Source organism: Scatophagus argus, chromosome 22 (genome assembly GCF_020382885.2).
Source record: "Scatophagus argus isolate fScaArg1 chromosome 22, fScaArg1.pri, whole genome shotgun sequence".
Taxonomy (NCBI): Eukaryota; Metazoa; Chordata; class Actinopteri; family Scatophagidae; genus Scatophagus; species Scatophagus argus.
This window is the reverse complement of record NC_058514.1, coordinates 12155654-12174966: the sequence shown is the minus strand read 5'-3', so window position 1 is coordinate 12174966 and position 19313 is coordinate 12155654. Positions and strand designations below refer to the sequence as shown.

General features: G+C 41.9%; 1 protein-coding gene across 2 annotated transcripts in view; it reads left to right on the top strand.

Moving 5' to 3' along the window:
• Window positions 1-3725: 3725 nt before the first annotated feature.
• LOC124053457 (proton myo-inositol cotransporter-like) overlaps window positions 3726-19313 on the top strand; it is a 57155-nt gene continuing 41567 nt past the window's right edge. Inside the window, exons 1-3 of one of the 2 annotated variants that reach the window (XR_006842155.1) lie at window positions 3726-4428; window positions 15111-15270; window positions 16773-16975. Coding sequence is in view for 1 of the 2 variants with exons in the window: in XM_046378617.1 (XP_046234573.1) it covers window positions 3840-4428; window positions 15111-15270; window positions 16773-16975 (952 nt within the window). In the remaining variant the exon portion in view is untranslated. The remainder of the gene's footprint in view (window positions 4429-15110; window positions 15271-16772; window positions 16976-19313) is intronic. The other variant, XM_046378617.1, reaches the window with a different exon arrangement.

The window sequence follows — 19313 nt, the reverse complement described above, 5'->3', positions numbered from 1 at the left end:
TGTTTGTCAACTGGTGCTGGACAGGACCACCATCTAGAAGGTTTCTTTGAGATTTTTGTTGCCATAAGAGCAGTGAGAGTGAACTGAGCTATAAAAATTAAAGCTGAAAAAGCTGAGTGATAATTCAGGTCACCAGGTTGATCACTGCTTCTTGCCGCACATAGCCATCACTGTTGATATAGTTTTGTATTAAGATGTTAAAAAGTAGAGCTTTAACAGTGATAAAAAATAGTAATAGGAAAGTAAGATATCAATCCATATTTTTCCCAGCAGTCATTTTGACTTGTCGCCCATTAGCAGAAAAAATATTAACATGAATTGGGGCTCTGCTCTATTAAATGTCTCAGTGAGCCAGCATGCAAAATACAGAATGCTGGAACATGCTCACCTATATTTAAGGCCTTTGTTATGCAGTATGATATGTCTGCTGTGAAAATGATTTATAGGCTTGTGTTGTCAATATGTGGCACAGCAGGTTGAAAACTTGATTAAAGCAGTTACTACAACATGGTTTTCATACAGGTTGGAGTCCAGTTCTTATGCATAGTTTCACACCCAGCAGATTGGGTTCTCTTAAGCCTTTAATTTCTTCCTGTAATGTTGTACTTAAGATAGCTCTGCTCAACCATTTTGGTATCTGTTTGTAGTGCTGCAGATGTTCATGGGGTTGATTAGTTTTATTGCACAGGTTTGATTAAGGAAAATTGGTTAAAGGAAGAAATTACTCTGTTGTAGTGTGACGGAAAATAAAACAACTTGTGACTTTGCCACCTGAGGCTTGGCAGTCTGACAACCCATCAGGATTTGTCACATCTATCCAGGATCTTTCTGGGGGTGCCTTCCTCTCTGGCTACATAACTTTGTATGCGTTTTATGGCAGCAATCAACACACTGGCCACATAAAACAGGAACACAATGCAGATCAGTGAATTAACACAGTTGCTTTTTAGTCCAGGGTAGGGCCACTTCTAATCAAATGATATCTGAACAAGTGTCTCTGAATATCTTGATGGATGCAGGTTTATAGCAGGTATTGCTTTGAAGTCTGTCTCCTCCTTGTACAGTTAGGACCCAGACAGGAAATCTTACAGATTAGGCTGACATGGGATTTCTAGATGGTAACAAATTAAAAATATGAAAATAAGTCCTATTAACTATTAACAAGATGCATTAATTAGTGAGATTTTCTTTGATTTCTTAGAATCATTGCTCAGTATGGTCCTTCTAAAATGGCACGAATGAATGCAAGTGTTTGAGAGGAGACAGCGAAATGTAAGATACATCAAGAGGAAAGCATATCGGTGCAGAAGGGATTGGCAGTCGTTTTCTACAGTCTGACATTTAGAAATGAATTTGGATGCATTCCTGGTTGTGTCTTCCCATTATTATACATTTTTGTTGGGGGTGCAGCACTTCAGAGAGCATAACATATGAATAAAATGTGCTCAACAAAGTTCCCAGTAATGTGAGTGAAGGAGTTATCATGTGATGCAACTAAGGTGGAAAGCACTTTGCTCGTCCTCTGAGGAGCGTGAACGTGTTTGGTGAATCTAAGCATGTTTTTCACAGTCCAAAATTTTAGCCGCGTTTCATACTCAAATAGACAAAGTGGTAATGGACAAATTTTTATTACCAAACAGACAATCTGGCCAATAGTTGCAAAGTGTTCGAAGGATCAACAGAATGAATGAATCGCTGCCCCTGGAGTTACTGGGTTGATTTCCCCAGTGCAGACATCATAGGTTTTCACCATGAGACCATCCACTATGTGTACAGGAAACATGTCCCATTACTGCCCTCCATCTCTAATGGACTCAATCATGAGCCATTATCTGGCTGTGCTCATTCTCCATTTTGTGTGACACCACTGTCCACATATTGATCCCCATCCACACATGAATGCATTTACAACCATGTCATCTCTCCAGGCTGCAGCCATACAACATGTTTACAGAGATACTTCTTGTGTGTTTGAAGCTTGATCGATACAAGAGAAGGTGGGCAGCGAGTGTGTGTGTGTGTGTGTGAGAGAGTTCTCGACTTGACAGATGAGGGTTATCGAGGAGCAATTGGGTTCTTTCAATCAGCTTCGAAGCTTGGGTTTATATGAAGGTAGGTATTTTGATAATTGATTACCCGATTTAGTTGTCAAGTTTTTGACCGTTGATTGGCCTCAACAAACAATCTGAAGTGAATTTGTGACATTTTTCACAACTGTATGATGTTTTAAAGACCAAAGGATTGATCAGTTAATGGTGAAATTGACTGGCAGGTTAACCAACCATGAAAAGATTTGTCAGTTGCTGCATTAATTTCCCAGAACATAATGGTGTGCGTGTAGCTTTCTTCTGTCGTGCTGATTCACTAAAGGTGCACGGTGTGACAGCCGGGTTTGGAAATCGAGATTATTGTGACTTATTAAACTGTCACACCTTTAGTCCACATCGCTCTAAAATCAAGAATTTTCTGGCTCTGTGTTAGCAAAACTGACATCCGTTTGTTATGGGGATGAATGATTAGTCGAGTTAACCGACAGAAAATAAATTAGGCCTTTCTGCAATTGTAATGGACATTTTTACTATTTCCTAACTTTTTATAGGTCAAGCAATGAATTTATAAATTAAGAAAACAAACTACAGAATAATTGATGATGAAAGCACATAAGGTAACATGCGTCACATATTACACAGCAGTGTTCATAAAGGTTCATTGCATGACTGGCAACTGCAACTATATGCAATGATGACAGCTCAGTGGCAGAGGGTGCAGCTTCCTTCAGTCATATATGAAAAGGCATTTTGGTGATTACTGTGAAAGTTAACTGAACTGTGTTAATCCTCATCAGCACTCCAGTGAAAAGTAAAAAGGCAAACAGAAATCCCTGTCCAAGTTAATCTGTTGATCTAAGACCATCATTTCCAATTAAAAACACTGAAAAGTCTTCTCAGTTATTCTGACATCATTAACTTATATGATTAGAAAAATAATCAGATGTTCTGAGATGTTATTGGTCAATAAATGTACAGCTTTAGTGACACACAGGTTGTGGCAGCCTGTTCTTCAGAAACATGGACCTGTAATACCAAAGTGAATCCTGTAGGGGGCAGTCGTTTTCCTATTATGCCCGAGGCAGTCTGTTGTACAGTAACGTGAAACACTCGAAACATATCTGAAACATACTTCATCATTAAGAATTTATACCTTATATAGACACACTATAATATCACACAGATCACACGTATTTACATCAGGACGTATGCAGTTCTTTGAGTCTTGTCGAGACTTTTTAAGTTAACGCTCCATGATCAACTTCCAGCAAGCAGCAGATAGCAAATCCTAACAGCTTTATCAGTCAATACAAATTTGAAATGCGTTATTTTATTTTATTTTGTTTATTAGCTTAATCTAACCTGTGGTGTTTATATTTTCAGTACACAGTCTCCATTGACGGACTAAATCCTCACTCCAGCATCACGCTTCCAAAACAACATTTCTTTGCGTCATGCCGACGCTGGTAGTGACGAGCTGCTCCACTACACTCCTCCTATCTCACCTTTCCTCCCCACTCATCTTCAACTCTCGCATCAGGACCACAGGGATGTGATGCACTGATACACACAAGGCTGGAGAACAACTTTATTCAGTAGGCAGCTGTGTATTTAGGAGTGTGTGTTTTTTTTGGGGGGGTAACCTGTGCGACAGTAACTCCAAAGGGAGGGAAGGGGGGGTGAATTAGTTCAGTGGATGAGTGTGTTTTTGTTTTCTTTTCTTTTCTTTTTTTGTTTTTTTGGAAGCATCTCATCCAACTCAGCAGCCCTGTCCTGTGTTGTGTTTCCCATATGTCGCGAAAGCAAGGCGACCATGACTACAGTCTCCGTAGTATGAGCAACCTGATGGGCGAGCGGTGGAAGAAAGTGAACGACGGAGGAGAGCGGAGTCTCATCAAGGCTCCCTCCAGCGCCAGCATCAGCAGCCAGGGCGCCTCCTCTGCGGCTTCCACCGCCGGTGCCCCAGCAGCTCCCTCCTCCTCCACCTCCACCACAACCACCACCACCGGGGACCTGGAGAGGGCTGCCCGCAAGCAGTTCCAGCAGGATGTCACGCCCGGCTTCGTGTACGTCCTGGCCGCCTTCTCCGCACTGGGAGGCTTTCTGTTCGGCTACGACACCGGGGTGATCTCCGGGGCGATGCTCCTGCTGAAGAGGCAGCTGGACCTGAGCGCCCTGTGGCAGGAGGTGCTCATATCAAGTACTGTGGCCGCGGCCGCCCTGTCTGCCCTGCTGGGCGGCTTCCTCAATGGACTCTTCGGGCGCAGGGTGTGCATACTCCTGGCCAGCTTCTTCTTCACCGTCGGGGGGTTCGTGCTGAGCACCGCCCCTGGGAAGGAGGTTCTGCTGGCGGGGAGGCTTATCGTCGGAGTGGGGCTCGGTGAGACGTGTTGATCAGTGCCTTCTCTCCTTTCTGTCTGTCATTATTATTTGTTTGAGCATTTCCCTCAGCTTCTTTTTTTTTTTTTTAACCTAAATTGCATTTTTAACCATACAGATTAGAGTTACATCTTTTTTTGAAGTGCTTACCACAACATTTTACATTGACACTGTCACTGAGGTGAAGACAAAACAAATGACATTTGTAAACCAGTGAAAGTATCTCACTCTGCTGGCAGCACTAATGATAATACAAGACTTTATTGATTTCTGCTTTAACAACTGCCCCTGCACTTGCTTCCCATCAGAGAGTTCAGAGGTCAGAATCAGATTAAGTGCACTTTAAGGCCCACCCGTCACCCCCTCACCACACCCAATGGCGTTGGTTTGTTGCTGCTTCTCTTCTCTCTGCCTCAGGCCTCATATTTTTGCAGTTACTCACAGCTTGTAATTACCCCGCATGTCCCTCTGCTTGCTTGCTTGCTTGCACGGCACTGGCTGTGAGACAACTTGCTGTCTTTACGATTATCATCATCAAGATTATTATTAGATTCAGATGAGTAAGTGATAAGGGAAAACACATTCTGGATAAGAGTTCACAGCATGCCCAAAAAGAAACCAAGATGAAACTTTTAGTGTCAATGAGGTCGCCTCCATTAGACACCGATGTCAGAGTTTCTGATTGGCTGGTCCTGTCCCTGCTTCTCCCTGTATGAGTATTTTTCACTCTCTGCTTCTCTCCTCTGTTTAATCATCCATCTCGCCGCCTTTTCATCTCTCTGTTCTCTGCATGATTTTACATGCAGAGCGCCTTTTGATCAGGATTCAATGTACCCCAAATTATTTATTGTGGCTGCTGTTACTCATGAGTCACAGCCTCCGTTGAGAGGGCTGTTAAATCTGGCTTTGCAGGCTGAGCGCCACATTGATGGCACTCGTCCGCCGCCTCCTTTGAGAGTAGTAAGCGCTCTCCTCAGTGATAGGTGGAGGAATCGAAGACCATTATCTCTCCTTAGTCATCCACTGGGATAGGAGGGGAAGTTTAATTCTTTAATAAACATGCCTGGATGTACTGAACAGCTCTGTGTTTAATGTAAATCATAAGCTAAATCCCTTTATTTACATTCATATCCCTTTTTAGTACCATTTCTAGTGTTCTTGTTGACACGTAACTTGGGTTCGTGTTGAGTGATGCATAAATCTGCAAAACTGTAATTAGCAGTGAGTTATTTATCTGGCATCGGGAATGTGCATGATGAACATCCATCCATCCATTTTCTATACCGCTTATCCGTCAGGGTCGCGGGGGAGCTGGAGCCTATCCCAGCTGACTACGGGCGAGAGGCGGGGTTCACCCTGGACTGGTCGCCAGTCAATCGCAGGGCCAACACACAAAGACAGACAATCAAACACTCTCACACTCACACCTAGGGGCAATTTAGAGTAGCCAATTAACCTAATGTGCATGTTTTTGGGATTGTGGGAGGAAGCCGGAGTACCCGGAGAAAAACCCACGCAGGCACAGGGAGAACATGCAGACTCCACATAGAAGGGCCCAGACCGGAAACCCTCGAACCTGGAACCCTCTTGCTATGAGGCGACAGTGCTAACCACTGCACCACCGTGCCGCCCCGCATGATGAACATTTCTTAGTTAATTTTCCACCAGGTGGGAAGGTGTGAGGGCATCGGTGGGAAAAACAGGAGATAACTATTGAAAGGGAAATGCTTATAATTTACATTCAAAACATGTTGGATGCAGTGTGAAGTGTTGCAGCTTAGTTTGGCCACCATTATCCTCCTTGTTTGATAAACCGTTGAGATTGAGGTAGCGGACAACTGCATGAAGGACAATGTTGTCCATTTTCTCAGTGCTGACTTGCAATTTTCAGTTACCTGTCTGTGGAAAATACTAATACTGAGGAAATCAGAGATTGGTTGGACTGAAAATGAGCCCTAATATCTTCAAGCACCCTGCGCACCAGCACCACTGACGAAAACAAGGCTAGTTGCATAAAGAAGACATGTGGCTGCTCTCCTTTCTCTAGACCTATTTTCTCCGCAGTCAATTAGAGCAATTACAGGGAATGATCCCAAAAAAAAAAAGGCTTGACTCCAGGTAGAGATGGGTTTCACTTAATGACAACAAACTGCTGGCACTGAAACTAAATAGAATGTGTAATTCCGAGTGGTTAAAGGCATAATATGAAGCAATTTTCAGTTAATGTTTGTAAAAATACCACCAAGTGATTCAGGAGAAAGATAGTTGATTGTTGAGACTCATTCCTGGATGCCTACGGGATCAAGATTATGTTACAGACACCTAACAATTGAGCCAAGGTAACCTAATATTGCTGTTACATAATTGCAGACTACACCAAATACAACATGGACATAAAGATCCATCACAAGGCTTTTATTACTTACTGACTCTGGGAAGGTGGGGAAATAATCACACACATTTAGGCTATTTTGTGTGATCTCCTTTTGATAACTAATGTAATTACTATTCTAATGTTTTTTCAACTCCTCTTCCAGAATAAATCTGTAACAGAAATCCAGAGTCACAAACTGGTTGGATCCACCTTTTTAACGCTGACATAAAATAAAAAAAATGTTTGGGGGAAGAAAGCAAGAGACATATAGGAAAAATTTAATTCGTTATTGTTGGGCTGAAACAACTTATTAGACAAATAGACAAAGGAAAATCATCATCAATAGTTCTGATAATCGACGAGGCAAAATGTTACACAGTGTAAAACATTTACTGTTTCCGTGCGTCGAAATATAAAGATTTGCTTTTCTAGGTTTTGTAGTATTATTAATTAAACATATTTGGCCATTGTCCTGTTGGAAGGAAGCTCATATTGCTAAGACGGGGAAGAAACTAATCTCCCGGGTCATTTCAGCTGTTACAGTAGTGGCTGTTCCTTTATAAGTATCCCCTCCCCTTCTGCCTTCACTATCTTTTCTCATACAGCCACCTTCATTACACAAGCGTGCTCGAGCCAACCCTGATTCATAATGAAACACATTCTGGCACCACAATTAGCCACCGGAGATGTTAGTAAGGTGACATTTTGCAATTTACCTGCACACTCACATTAACACGATCGCCAGTTACTTTGAAGTGAACTCGAGAAAAAGGTCATCGGAGCTGTTTGTCAAATCAGGAAAGGCCATACATCACAAATCACTACAACCCTTTATTTCTACCCAGAAGCCTCTGGTTCTGCTCTCGGCTAGTCGTTGTTGAGCTGACCTTTACCTGTGCACGTGGACTGTTGTTTGATAGAAGCCTTTGCTGCTCTGAGCAAACAGACAGTATTGAACCAGACTGACAAGAATTTATTACACAGCTGGGCAGTTTCAGTCAAATAGAGAGGTTTTCTCGCTGCACAGCATACTTATCTGAAGATGATTCAATCTTGGGGGAGAAATTTGCTCTTGTTGTCTAAACATGTGCTTAGTGATTTCCAATATAATCAAAGCGAGGAAGACTCTTGAGGGACAGACTTGCTGCAGCTCTCTGTTGAACAGAGTTTAGAACGGTTTAGACTGTCTCAGAGAATATCTGTACCTCAGTATCAACATCTGCTATCACATGACACACACGCAACGTCAAAGAGCCTTGCCTGTTTTATCGGCCTCTTGCGATTTATTGTTCAGGCTCCACTTGATAGCAAACAGCTGCTTTCCTACGTATGCAGCAGAAACAGAGAAAAAGTCACATTTATTTGGAGTTGTTTTATAATTTGACGAATGCAAGTCCAATATTCACCCTCCTTTTAGTTCTGTTTCGATCTACATCGCCTCCTGAGAGAAATGTTTGGCTCTGAGCCTGTTCATTTCTCCAGTGCATGCACCAGATAGTCACTAACTGTGTCTGCTCTTTAGTGCTGGGCTCTTTAGTCCAGTGCTGGATTTGTTGAGTTTTTTCACTAAAAAGCAGTGACTGGAAACAACACCATAAGAGCGAAAGTGAGACTGAACCAAAGCAGTGAAGATGTCGCTGTAGAAACCAAAACAAAGCTCAACGAATAACAAAGGGGAACAAATCTGAGAAAAACATTTCACCTTCAAGCAGACGTGTGATCCACTGTTAGTGTTAGAATATTCACCATAACTACAAGTTGGTGTTTTGTCACACTTTTAATGAACTTTACCAGACAATCTAAACACAGGTGATGGGCTCACACATTAAATACTAATACTACTACTAATACAGCGATACCTCAAGAGAGACTCCCTCTAAAGTAAAGGACTCTTTGAGTACTTTCTGTGCGATGACAGTCACATTTAAAGAATCAAAAAGAACCATAAAATGGTTTCTTTTAAAAGAAATCCGTTCTGATGCTTTCAGCCTTAGTTAATCAGAATCCTTTGCCTCACATAAATGCACCCTGACAGTGTGTGTACAATCATACTGAATTGTTTCATCCTTGGAAACAGTAGATGAAGGGACTGCATTAAAATAGTGCTGTTAACTTCATTGTGATAACATTTAATTATTACCTGGAGGCTTGATAATTGATTGGTTGCTTTGCCTAATTAAGTCACAATTCTGCTCCTAACTAGGCGGAAGCTAAATGTAGTCTTAATGAGGAGTTTGTTTTTATGTGCATATTACTGTTGTAATGTGTTAATCACATCACTGAAATGTCAGGTGTTCTGAAATGAGTTGTATTTGTCTTGACATTTGTGCATTTTAAGTTCTTTTTTGTTTGCTTTTTGTTTTGTTTTTTTGAGAACATGAAGTCACAGAATCCTCCACTGGCATATTATGTTTTAATTTGCCATTCAACAAACAAATCTGTATTGGCAAAATTCAGTGTGAAATTAGGCACTCTTTACTGAATTTAATTAAGGAAAAGGACAACCTCTCCCACTTTCGCTACAGAATTGAATAACCACTCACCACTTACTGGTTTGAAAGAAAACAACGCTCTTATCTGGGCGAGTTTTCTCTTTCCATTAGCCTCCAATTAGTTTGCTCCATCACAGTCAGCTACTTAGTACCAGAAAATGTCCTGCCTGTGTCTTCACCGCGGTGATGAAGAGTCAAATGAAGTATCTCCCTCAAAGTGTGATCAAGTGAGTCAGTCCTGAGCTTTGTACTACGTGCCTAAAGGCTGCCTTCACAAGACCAGACAGATCCTTTGTTAAAGTGTGCCGAGCTGCTTTGAGGCTAAGCCTGACCAGACGCTGACTTTAGAGGACGTGTGTGTGTGTGTGTGTGTGTGTGTGTGTTTGTCGGTGTAGAGAGGAGAGTGCTGGGAGCTATCCCTGGTGCTGAAAGGAGAGCTCATTAACACACTGTGACTGTGTTTGTAAAGGAATCACATTCAAGCAAGAACAGAAAGCTCTGGTTGAGGCGATTTTGCTTGTTTTCAGAGCAGTTTCAGCTCCAGTGGAGAACATCAGAGGAAATATGAAAACTCCAAACAGCTTCACTTGGATCAAAATAATGTCACTTGAGCAAAAGAGCAAATTAAAATCTAGTTTGTTTTTCTACGCTCTCACTCTCTTGTGGGTCTTTTGCACGCAAATTCAGCCGAACACAGAAAGTGATCGTGACTTCTTACTTTTTAGATTTGTCACAATCACAAGCATTAGGCAGAAGGTAAATTCAGATATTTTTCAGCAGTTTTTCAAATGGGGACAAGCAGTGCCAGCCTGCTTTCAAAATAAACTTGTAATCAGTTTGGCGTAAGTCATTTCCTCCCTCAACACTTTCCCTTAAGTCGCACTGGCAGCAAGCACAGAAAATATACACTTGAATGAGCAGTTTTAACTCATGGATCACATGTAAATTTGGGAAATGCAGCTCTGGCTAAACAAGGGATATTTAGGCAAGGTGGTTTGAACGTGAAGATAAAATGACTATGAAGCTAGACTCTAGAGACTCTTAATATCAGAGAGTCGATAAACTGAAGCAAAACTGTACAGTATTTGGCCTTTTAACTGGTGTGTAATACTATTAGCTTTAATGGGCTCTAACATATTTTCCTGCATCACTACCTGAAGCAGGATGTAAAATGGAAACGATCCATTACTCGGTCAGTTCATCACTATCAGCTGTAGTGTCTCAGCCGTGGGCATATGAACTGTCTGTGGACAAGCTGGAGAATCATATGGCTAAGATAAAACAGGAACATGCAGGGAAACAAGCAAGGAGAGAGGAGGGAGAGGAGGGAGAGGAGGAAGAGGTCTGGCTGTATGGGATGAATACAGATAGAGGCATTACAGCAGATGAGGATCTTCAGGATTTGTTTGTGTTAAGTGTGCATATGTTCGTCTGTGTGCGCGCGTCTGCATAATGTCATGGAAGTGTGCAAACACACACACAGTTGCTGTCAGATCGAGAGGAGCAAAAACAGATTTTATTGCTTTTGGTATTTGCTGAGTCCACTGATGAACTGGTTCTGTAGATTGGCATGAACTCCGTCTTCTGCTCTGTCCACTTGTTGAATCATCAAATTCAAACTTCATTCTTCTTCTAATATAACATAATTCAGACATGCAGGATGGAACTGCATTCGAAGATACGGAATAGCGCATTTTGAAAATTCTTAGCCCAAGGTCCACCTATAGATTTACTACTGGTGGCCCTCATCAGCAACTGAAGTTGGCTTTGTCGCCATGGAGATGATACATTTTAACCGGAGTGTGGAATTTTGTTTATGTGATAATAGGTGGTTACGTTTGCTGTCTGATGCGAATGGATTACATGATCTTTGTGAGATCCTCTACTGGCTTCCTACTTTATTATCACATGACCAAAATTCTGAGAAAGACTGAGAAAGCGAGGAAGTGGGAGTTCAAGTCGTTTTGTTTTCGGATTTGTTAACAATAACAAAAATATGGAATATTGCCAGCCCTGTTTTTTAAAAATCTATTCCACCTTTTTTTTCACAGAAATCCAAAATGGAATGTGCTGCCTATTTGCAAGTTAAAATCGATACAGGCCTTAAAAAGTCTGTGGCCATATGATGTCCAAGGAGTCCAGTACAAGGATGCAGGCCTCTGGATAAGCAGAAGCAGAAGGAGCTCCTAATGTTTCTGAAGCACAGAGCAGACAGGGACCACTTCAGCTGAATACTAAAGCAAATGTGGAAATCTCTTAAGATGTGGTTTTTCCACACACTGGATTCAAGGCGTTTCCAAAAAAAAAAAAGGCAGATTGTACTTAAAAACTTACAGGTGGTGTCCCAGATGCTACGTCCTTATCTGCACTGTAACTTGTATCACAGCGGTTAAGTTTTCTCCCGTCTGTCTTTCAGCATCTCTTAAAAAGCTTATGAATGGATTTCCATCCAATTTGTTTGAGCAGACAGGCTTCATGCCCAAGAGGAGCTGATTAAATTTCGGCGGTGATCTGGATCTCGGATTTCCGCCATTGGACGATAATCCTTTTTACAGCCATAACTAAGATAAAGATTTGCTTCCAAATCTTTAGGGTGTGTTTGCATGGTCAAGAAATCAATTTGAATCAGAATGTCAGAGACTAGACTGATGGGCGTAACAATAGGCTGGAGAACCGAACTGCTCACGAGTTTACGAGAGTCTGATCACTCAGGATGGGCTTTGAATCATGACTTTTCCCATAGAACGAAAGTGTGCTATCATGTCGCGTGACCAAGAAAGAAGAGGAAATCCTCCTTGTTCTCAGTTATTGACTTCTCTACCCCAGAGCTGCCACAGTGTGGTGCCCGCTCAGAGACAGCGCGGCTGGTTTCCCGGCAAGTGGTTGCCATAGCAACAGGTAGCCACGTAGTCATGGCGGCCGTCGAGGGCAGGGCGGTGGCAGTGCAGAGGGGAGGAGAGGGGAAGAGAGGGGTGTGTAGAAAGCAGTGGCAGACTATTAATAGGTCTTATCAGGGGCCAGCTGCAGAAAGCTGTGGTCTCATGGCACCTTGTCAGATACATGCTGGACAAACACACACTGTTTGTTCTGAGCATGTGACTGTATGTGTGCTTTGTTGTAAATGTGTATACGGTGTGTGTATGTGTGTGTGTGTGTGTGTGTGAATGGATGTTTTCCAAATTAGACCAGTGCAAAGTCCATTTCTAACATGGACTGTAGTATTTGTGTCTCACCTCACGTCTGGTTGCAGTTCTTGATGTCAAGGTCAAAGTCAGGTTACAGACAATAGAGATTATTGAAATAATTATATTGATATAATATTGTGTATATTGTAAAACTCACTTTGGTTTTATGATTTTAAACATACATTTTAGAATTGAGGTTTTCTTTATTTTCAAATATTTCTGTATGTTCAGCATGAATATGATGACATGACATCAAATGAAGAGCAAACATTTTCAGAAAAATTCTAAATTGTAAATAGTCGTACATTGCAAAGACTTACACTTGTGAAAGAATTGTAAAAATTCCATAATACATATTTGAGGAAAATTGTTACCATTTGTAGGAAAAAGTGAAGTAATATTAGTGATTGAATTGTATTTTAGTCGAACTTGAAGTACCGATAATAGGCCACTAGGTGGCAACGGAGCAAGCTGTAAACACACTGACATATTTATCCCCGTAGAGTTGCTATGGCTAGCAAGCGCTTTTTTAGCGAACATCAGCGTTCGTTTGATGTCATGTCTCTGGACGCCTGATACAGTAAATGTAAGTGCAAAATTTACTCTCCTTGAAGCTCTGTTTTGGTCTCCACCAATTCCTGAAGAGCATCTCTGCTCTTTAGCAGCTAAATGCTAACTTTGTCCAATCGGAACAGTACAATTAAGCATAAAACCGAAACAATGAGTTCAAAGATGCTAACGCTTCACAGAGCTGTGGAAACTGCAGCTTCAACTGAGAATTTGAGTGTAAGTTGTTGGACTTCCGGTCATCGTTTAGCTTAAGAAAATATACCTTGAAAGTTTTATAGGTCAATTCTATACATTTATAGCCACGCAGTGGTCTTTCCTCTATGTCGGTCGGTTCACCACTTTGGCCCAGACCGATAATGATATTAGCTTCTAACACACTAAACTAAAATTATTAGCATGGTTAACATTTCACTTGCTAAACATTAACCGGCTAGTATTTTATCAGTGTCTCTGACGTTAATCTCAAGTACAGCCTCGCACAGCTGTATTAATTAGGTTAATTGATGACTCTAAATTGCCCGTAGGTGTGAATGGTTCGTCTTTGTATACCAGTCCTGTGATGAACTGGCGACCTGTCCACGGTGTACCCAGGCTCCCCCCACCGCAGGGCGCAAGCGGTGTTAGATGGATGCATTCATGTCATAACTCAAATCTAGTGGAACCTGTGGTGGTTTTTAGGATAAACTTAGCTATTATTTGTAATTACTGACAAATAAATCAATGCTCCTTGTCATTGATTCACATCTCTGGAAGCTGTTTTTATGGTGGTAGTGGAGTGTGCGCTCTGACACATTGGTTCCAAAATCTTCTACAGGAGTCCAGCTTGATCTTGTGACTGTTAAAGCCATAGCATGTGATTCACAACATTTTTATATTCATCAAACCATTCCCTGAACCTTCAGGGTTTGGGCATTATTGTCCTGAAAGGGACCACTCCCATCAGTATTAGAGATATAGGTGATCACTCAGAACAACTTTGTGTTGACTTGCTGGGACCCTTCCCTCTAAAGGGACAAAAGGACTCAAAATTTGCCTGCAAAAATCCCACCACAGCACAACAGAGCCACTGAACTCTTAAAAGTTCACTCATTTTTGTAATAAGGGGTATAGACACTGCAACTTTGCTGTAGTATTCTTCCCATTTTAGCTGTCAAAAGACTGTTCTTGCTGACAGTCTGTTTGCATCCTGCACTAAAATCCTAAGTCACCAGAGATAGAGTTGTTCTGCTGTTTTACCTTACTTATCACACTAATGCACAACCATCACGGTCATCAAATGTGAGACATCAACCACAATTTTCTCCCCTGTTTTCTGATGTCTCTCCCATAGATCTAAGTTACTGTTCCTCCTGAGATACCCGCCAGCTGAGCGGCCTTTGTGACTGACGTGCCTGCCATCTGTGCACTGAGAGTGAACCCTGTTTCAAAATCACTGAGATGTTTTCCTCTTACCACCTTGAAACAAAATCATAATCAACTGGGCATGCTCAGCATTTTTATTCATGCCACAGAGCGTGATTGGATGTTAATTGCTTAACTGAACCATGCAGTGCACCTGTGTGGAAGCATCTGCATTTGGTTATGTTTCTCCTAATTTATTCAGTTTCTTCTTTAATTTGTCACTAGGGGTAGGCAATTTGATGATTGTAGATCATGATTGATCCCAAGGGGGATCAAAATCTGCTTTTCAATCCAGAGATTGTGGTATTTAATGTCCTCTTACTTCTAGTTCCAAAAAAGTTCAATACTGATACAAGATTGTGTTTTAGTGGTGCCAGAGGCAAAATCCACAGACTGTTTCCAGTCTGGCTATAGCCTATAGGCATTTCAAAACTGAGAAAATAGATCACAGTATAGAATTTGTAGGTGATATTATTTGTTTTGGCATGCCCACCTGTATTTGTTTCCTATCTGTGTGCCATATTATATGTTTGGTAGGGTTAACGGTCATAGGTGGTACATTTTTCATAATCCAAATAACTTTAACTTTTCATATGTACCACTTGACTTAGCAGAACCTCCCGCTAACCATCTCCTTTCCCTCTGTCCTCCCACTGTGTAGGCATTGCATCTATGACAGTGCCAGTGTACATCGCTGAGGCCTCTCCACCCCACCTCAGGGGGCAGCTGGTGACTGTTAACACCCTCTTCATCACCGGCGGACAGTTCACTGCCAGCCTCATCGACGGCGCCTTCAGCTACCTGCAGCGGGATGGGTGGAGGTCAGACATAGAGAGACACGTCTCTCGTCCCACATACAGGAGATGTCTTAAATTGCAATCTAGATAGATAAAGGAATAAATAACGTGAAGCACCTTGAAAGCAGCATCTTAAGCGTCTGCATAAATACGCTTCAAGTACTTTTCAAAGGCTGCAAGGATTCTTATCTCCCTTTGTGATGGATGTCCATATAGTCAGATATAATATTATTGTCTTTTCTTTGGGTTCTTATCATATCAAATGCCAGAAAAAGTCATGCTGGCTCAGACCCTCATTCCAAATGTCAACACACGCACAGGTCAGCCCCTAACATTTGCTGCTGCACTGTACGATTGAAACGTACAGTATGCGTCTTTCTCTGTCCTTCTTTTTTCTTTTATCTGTTAGCGTCTTCACTCTTTTCTGCCTCTGTTTGCGTCCTGCTGGCACTCTCAGTGCAGCTTTACAGCCTCCACACTGTCTGAATGTTGAGCTGCAAGATGCTGTCGATAAGAATCGTCCTTTTTGCAAGGATTTGCTTCAGCTACGGTTCTGACGGAGACGGCAGAGATCGTTTAGAAGCCCCTAGAATGGTGTGATTCATATGTGATAATGGCTTTTTGGAGACGCTTATCGAGTTTAGAGCATGAATGTTGTCTGATTGACATCTTTGCCAGTGCAGCAGAAGCAAAGGTTTGTGTGCCTGGGTGTTCACTTCTGTAAAATTAAATGGATTTTTTTGAAGTTGTATAAAATGGCAACCTGCTGCTTCTCCACTTCTTTTTCTCTAAATGCTCTCTAAGCTTTTATCATTACCACAGTATTTTTCTCCTTCACTCCCCTCACATGTACTCTTATTCTTTGCCTGCCCAGCACATAATTTTTGGGAGTTGTAGAACATTCCTTTCAGAGGAGGTATTGAACCCTCAGTGTGTGCTTTTGTTGATACAGAGAAGCAGTTTTCCACACAGCGTAATAATCCAGTGTATCATTCAAGTTGTTAGAAATCAGTGCTTTGGAGTTTTTGTACAAGTTAGATAAGGTGTATGTGTATGTTTTTACAGATAAAGGGAATGTCTGACCTTTAAAATGTCTTATTAGTGTGTCAACCATATCTTGTAAACTGTTGCACTTTATACTTCTGATAACTGCTGTGCAAGTAAACCCACTTACTATAACACCTGATCTGTTATGTTTAGGGTTAAATTAAATGCTAAGGTTATTTTAAGCCAAGGAACATGACTAAAGCCTTGACATTTTCCCACCTGTTTCATTTTAATTAACGAAACCACCCGATGCTTGCTGGCAAATAGCTCAACATAACCTGAATGCAGGGACAACATTTCAAAAGCTATTTCTGGAACAAATGTTGAGGAAGTTGAATTTGCATGGCATGCAAAGGCCTTCAGAGTTCTTTATGTCGTGAAGTTGTAAAATAAAGTATACTTGGTTATGTTGTTTCCGTGATTATGATTTGATTTTCTCGCTCCACGTATCCCTCCCCCATTCCTCCCTCCCTCTCCAGGTACATGTTGGGTCTGTCGGTGGTTCCTGCTGTTCTCCAGTTCATCGGATTCCTGTTCCTGCCGGAGAGCCCTCGCTGGTTAATCCAGCGCGGACTGACCCAGAAGGCCCGCCGCGTGCTCAGTCAGATCCGGGGCAACCAGAACATTGACGAGGAGTACGACAGCATCAAGAACAGCATCGACGAGGAGGACAGCGGAGGAGGTAAGGGGGGAGAAATGAGGGAGGATTGCTTTATGCTGTAACATTCTCATTAGTTTAGTGACGTTTGTATTTGAACATTACCTACACAGATATGCACGCGGTGGGTGGCTGTTGTTTGTTTTAGTTCATAGAAATCAGTTTAGCAAAGGTTACCTACAGATGTCTGAGGAAGGAAATAATTAGAATTTGCAATGCTGCTCTTGCGTGTGCATGGATTTAAAGGTAGAGTGGGAGGCAGCAGTATGGTTAAATACGGTTAAAATCGGCTTTGCAAATGTTTTAGAAATGAACTCGGGAATGTTTGCCAGATGTCAGTACACACAATGTGTTTTGGTGAATAATACTAATGTTTGTTTACAAGAAAACCTTTTAAGTACCTTTTTAAAATCTGATCGACCACAAAATAAGTTATAGCAAAATTAAAACTGCATTATCATCTGTTAGGATAAAATAGCCTCTGAAGCACAATGTTTTCAAGGCGTTTCACTGATGTAAACGTGCTACTTCAGTGCTGCTTCATCATCTTCTTTGTGAAGGTTTTCTTTGGGCCTGCAGCAATAGATGAGAGAAAAAACCTGCAGTGCTGTGCGAGTCAAGGGACGATTGGAAACGTGTTTGAAAAGGACTCACATTATTCTTGGACTCATGTTATTAACACCTCAGAGCTGACAGAATCACGACCCTGAGCCTTGAAGGCAGCAACCTCCTTTTCACTCACTTTGATGTCCTCCTCAGCAAGGTTGACAGTTCATACTCACCTCCTGCTGCGTGATGAAATCCTCCCTACTGAAACAACAGCAAGTCATTCAGTTTCTCTGTTGCATTCATTTGACTCATAGAGCATTGATGGTGACCTGCCAGCACAGCAGTGTGAGCAGTAATGTGGCATCTCTTCATTTTCTGTTGACATGGTTTGCACATGGAGCTCTTTTGTCTGTCTCGAGATAATTCTGGCTGGTGTCAGAAATATGAAGCGCATAATTTCCTCTACAGCAGCAAATGTTTCCTCGTGCAGATAACAGCTGAAGCTGAAGCTTGCGTTAACTGGGTGTAGAGTGAATCCACTGGTGTAAGCCGTCCCCTGAAAATGTCACAGATTGCTCTTGTGAGTTTAAATATTTCTCATTTTGTCACCTCCTGCTTTACATGCTGAAATGGTTGTGATCAACAAGGCGAATGAGTGCTGTTGGTGGAAAGGCAACCGAACAAAAAGTGGAGCAGGTTGATATGACAGAGTAGATAGAAAATACTCTCTTCGTTCACTGCGGTTAGTATGTGAGCTGACCTTTGCTTGACCAGACGCAAGCTGCTCTTTGTCATAAGGCTTTTCCAGCATGAGCAGACAGTGTTGAGCGAGGTTGTCGGGCTGACTGGCTTTATTAACTAATATTTCTGCTTCATAACACTCCTTGCAACAATAATGTAATTTTCTTTTTTTAAAGGCTGTGTACGTGATGCACTGTGGTCGGACTGTGCACGTCTTTACCCTACCCTCTAATCAAGTATTTCTCTAAAGGTACAGCCTCCCCAAGGGTCGTTCAATGAATGCTGGGTGTGCTGAAAGCAATATTTTTGAAAAGATTGAGAGGTTGCACTGAAATATTTGCAGCTAGTTGTAACTCGCACAAGAATTAGATTTGCAACAAACCTGTTTATGTCAATGAAATTAGATGAGATTTTCAGTCACAACCAGACAGTCAGTCAGACAGTGTTTATGCCAGCTGGCTGTAGCTCCACGCTGCCTTCACTGGAAAAGGACATCAGAGTATCACCTGGCTCTGACTGTGTCAAGTTTAACTCTTTCTCCCTTTCTTTGTGTTCGCTATTTTGTCCTCTGGAAACACTGAGTCATACAACGACATCAGCTGCCTTAAGTCCAGCTGAGACGAGGGAGTTTAAAACTATTCTCTGTTGACCTTCAAAAGGTTTCATCTAGTCAGGATTACTTCTTATGTTGATTACTTTCCACGCCTCTTGATAGCTCAGCTGGTGCAGCAGGTGGATCACATATACCCAGTGTTACCTGGATCTTTGCCTGGTCCTTCATATGCAGTGCAAGTACCGCAATCTCTTGGACTTGGCTTCAGGCTCATTATAGCTGAAACCTCTCTGCAGCCCCGCAGTGAAGAAAGAGCCTGAGAACCTCCAAGGATTAGGCTCACACTAACTTGAAAGCAATTTATCGTATCTCTTTCGAAACTTAAGATAAATAGGAGTCTAATATTTGGCAGCATATCCTCCTGTTATATGATCCTGTAGCCTCAGACACTCCTTGATTGGTATTTCTGATTAGCTGCTGTTTGTGACCAATTAATGAGACCCAATTAAAGTTTGAATG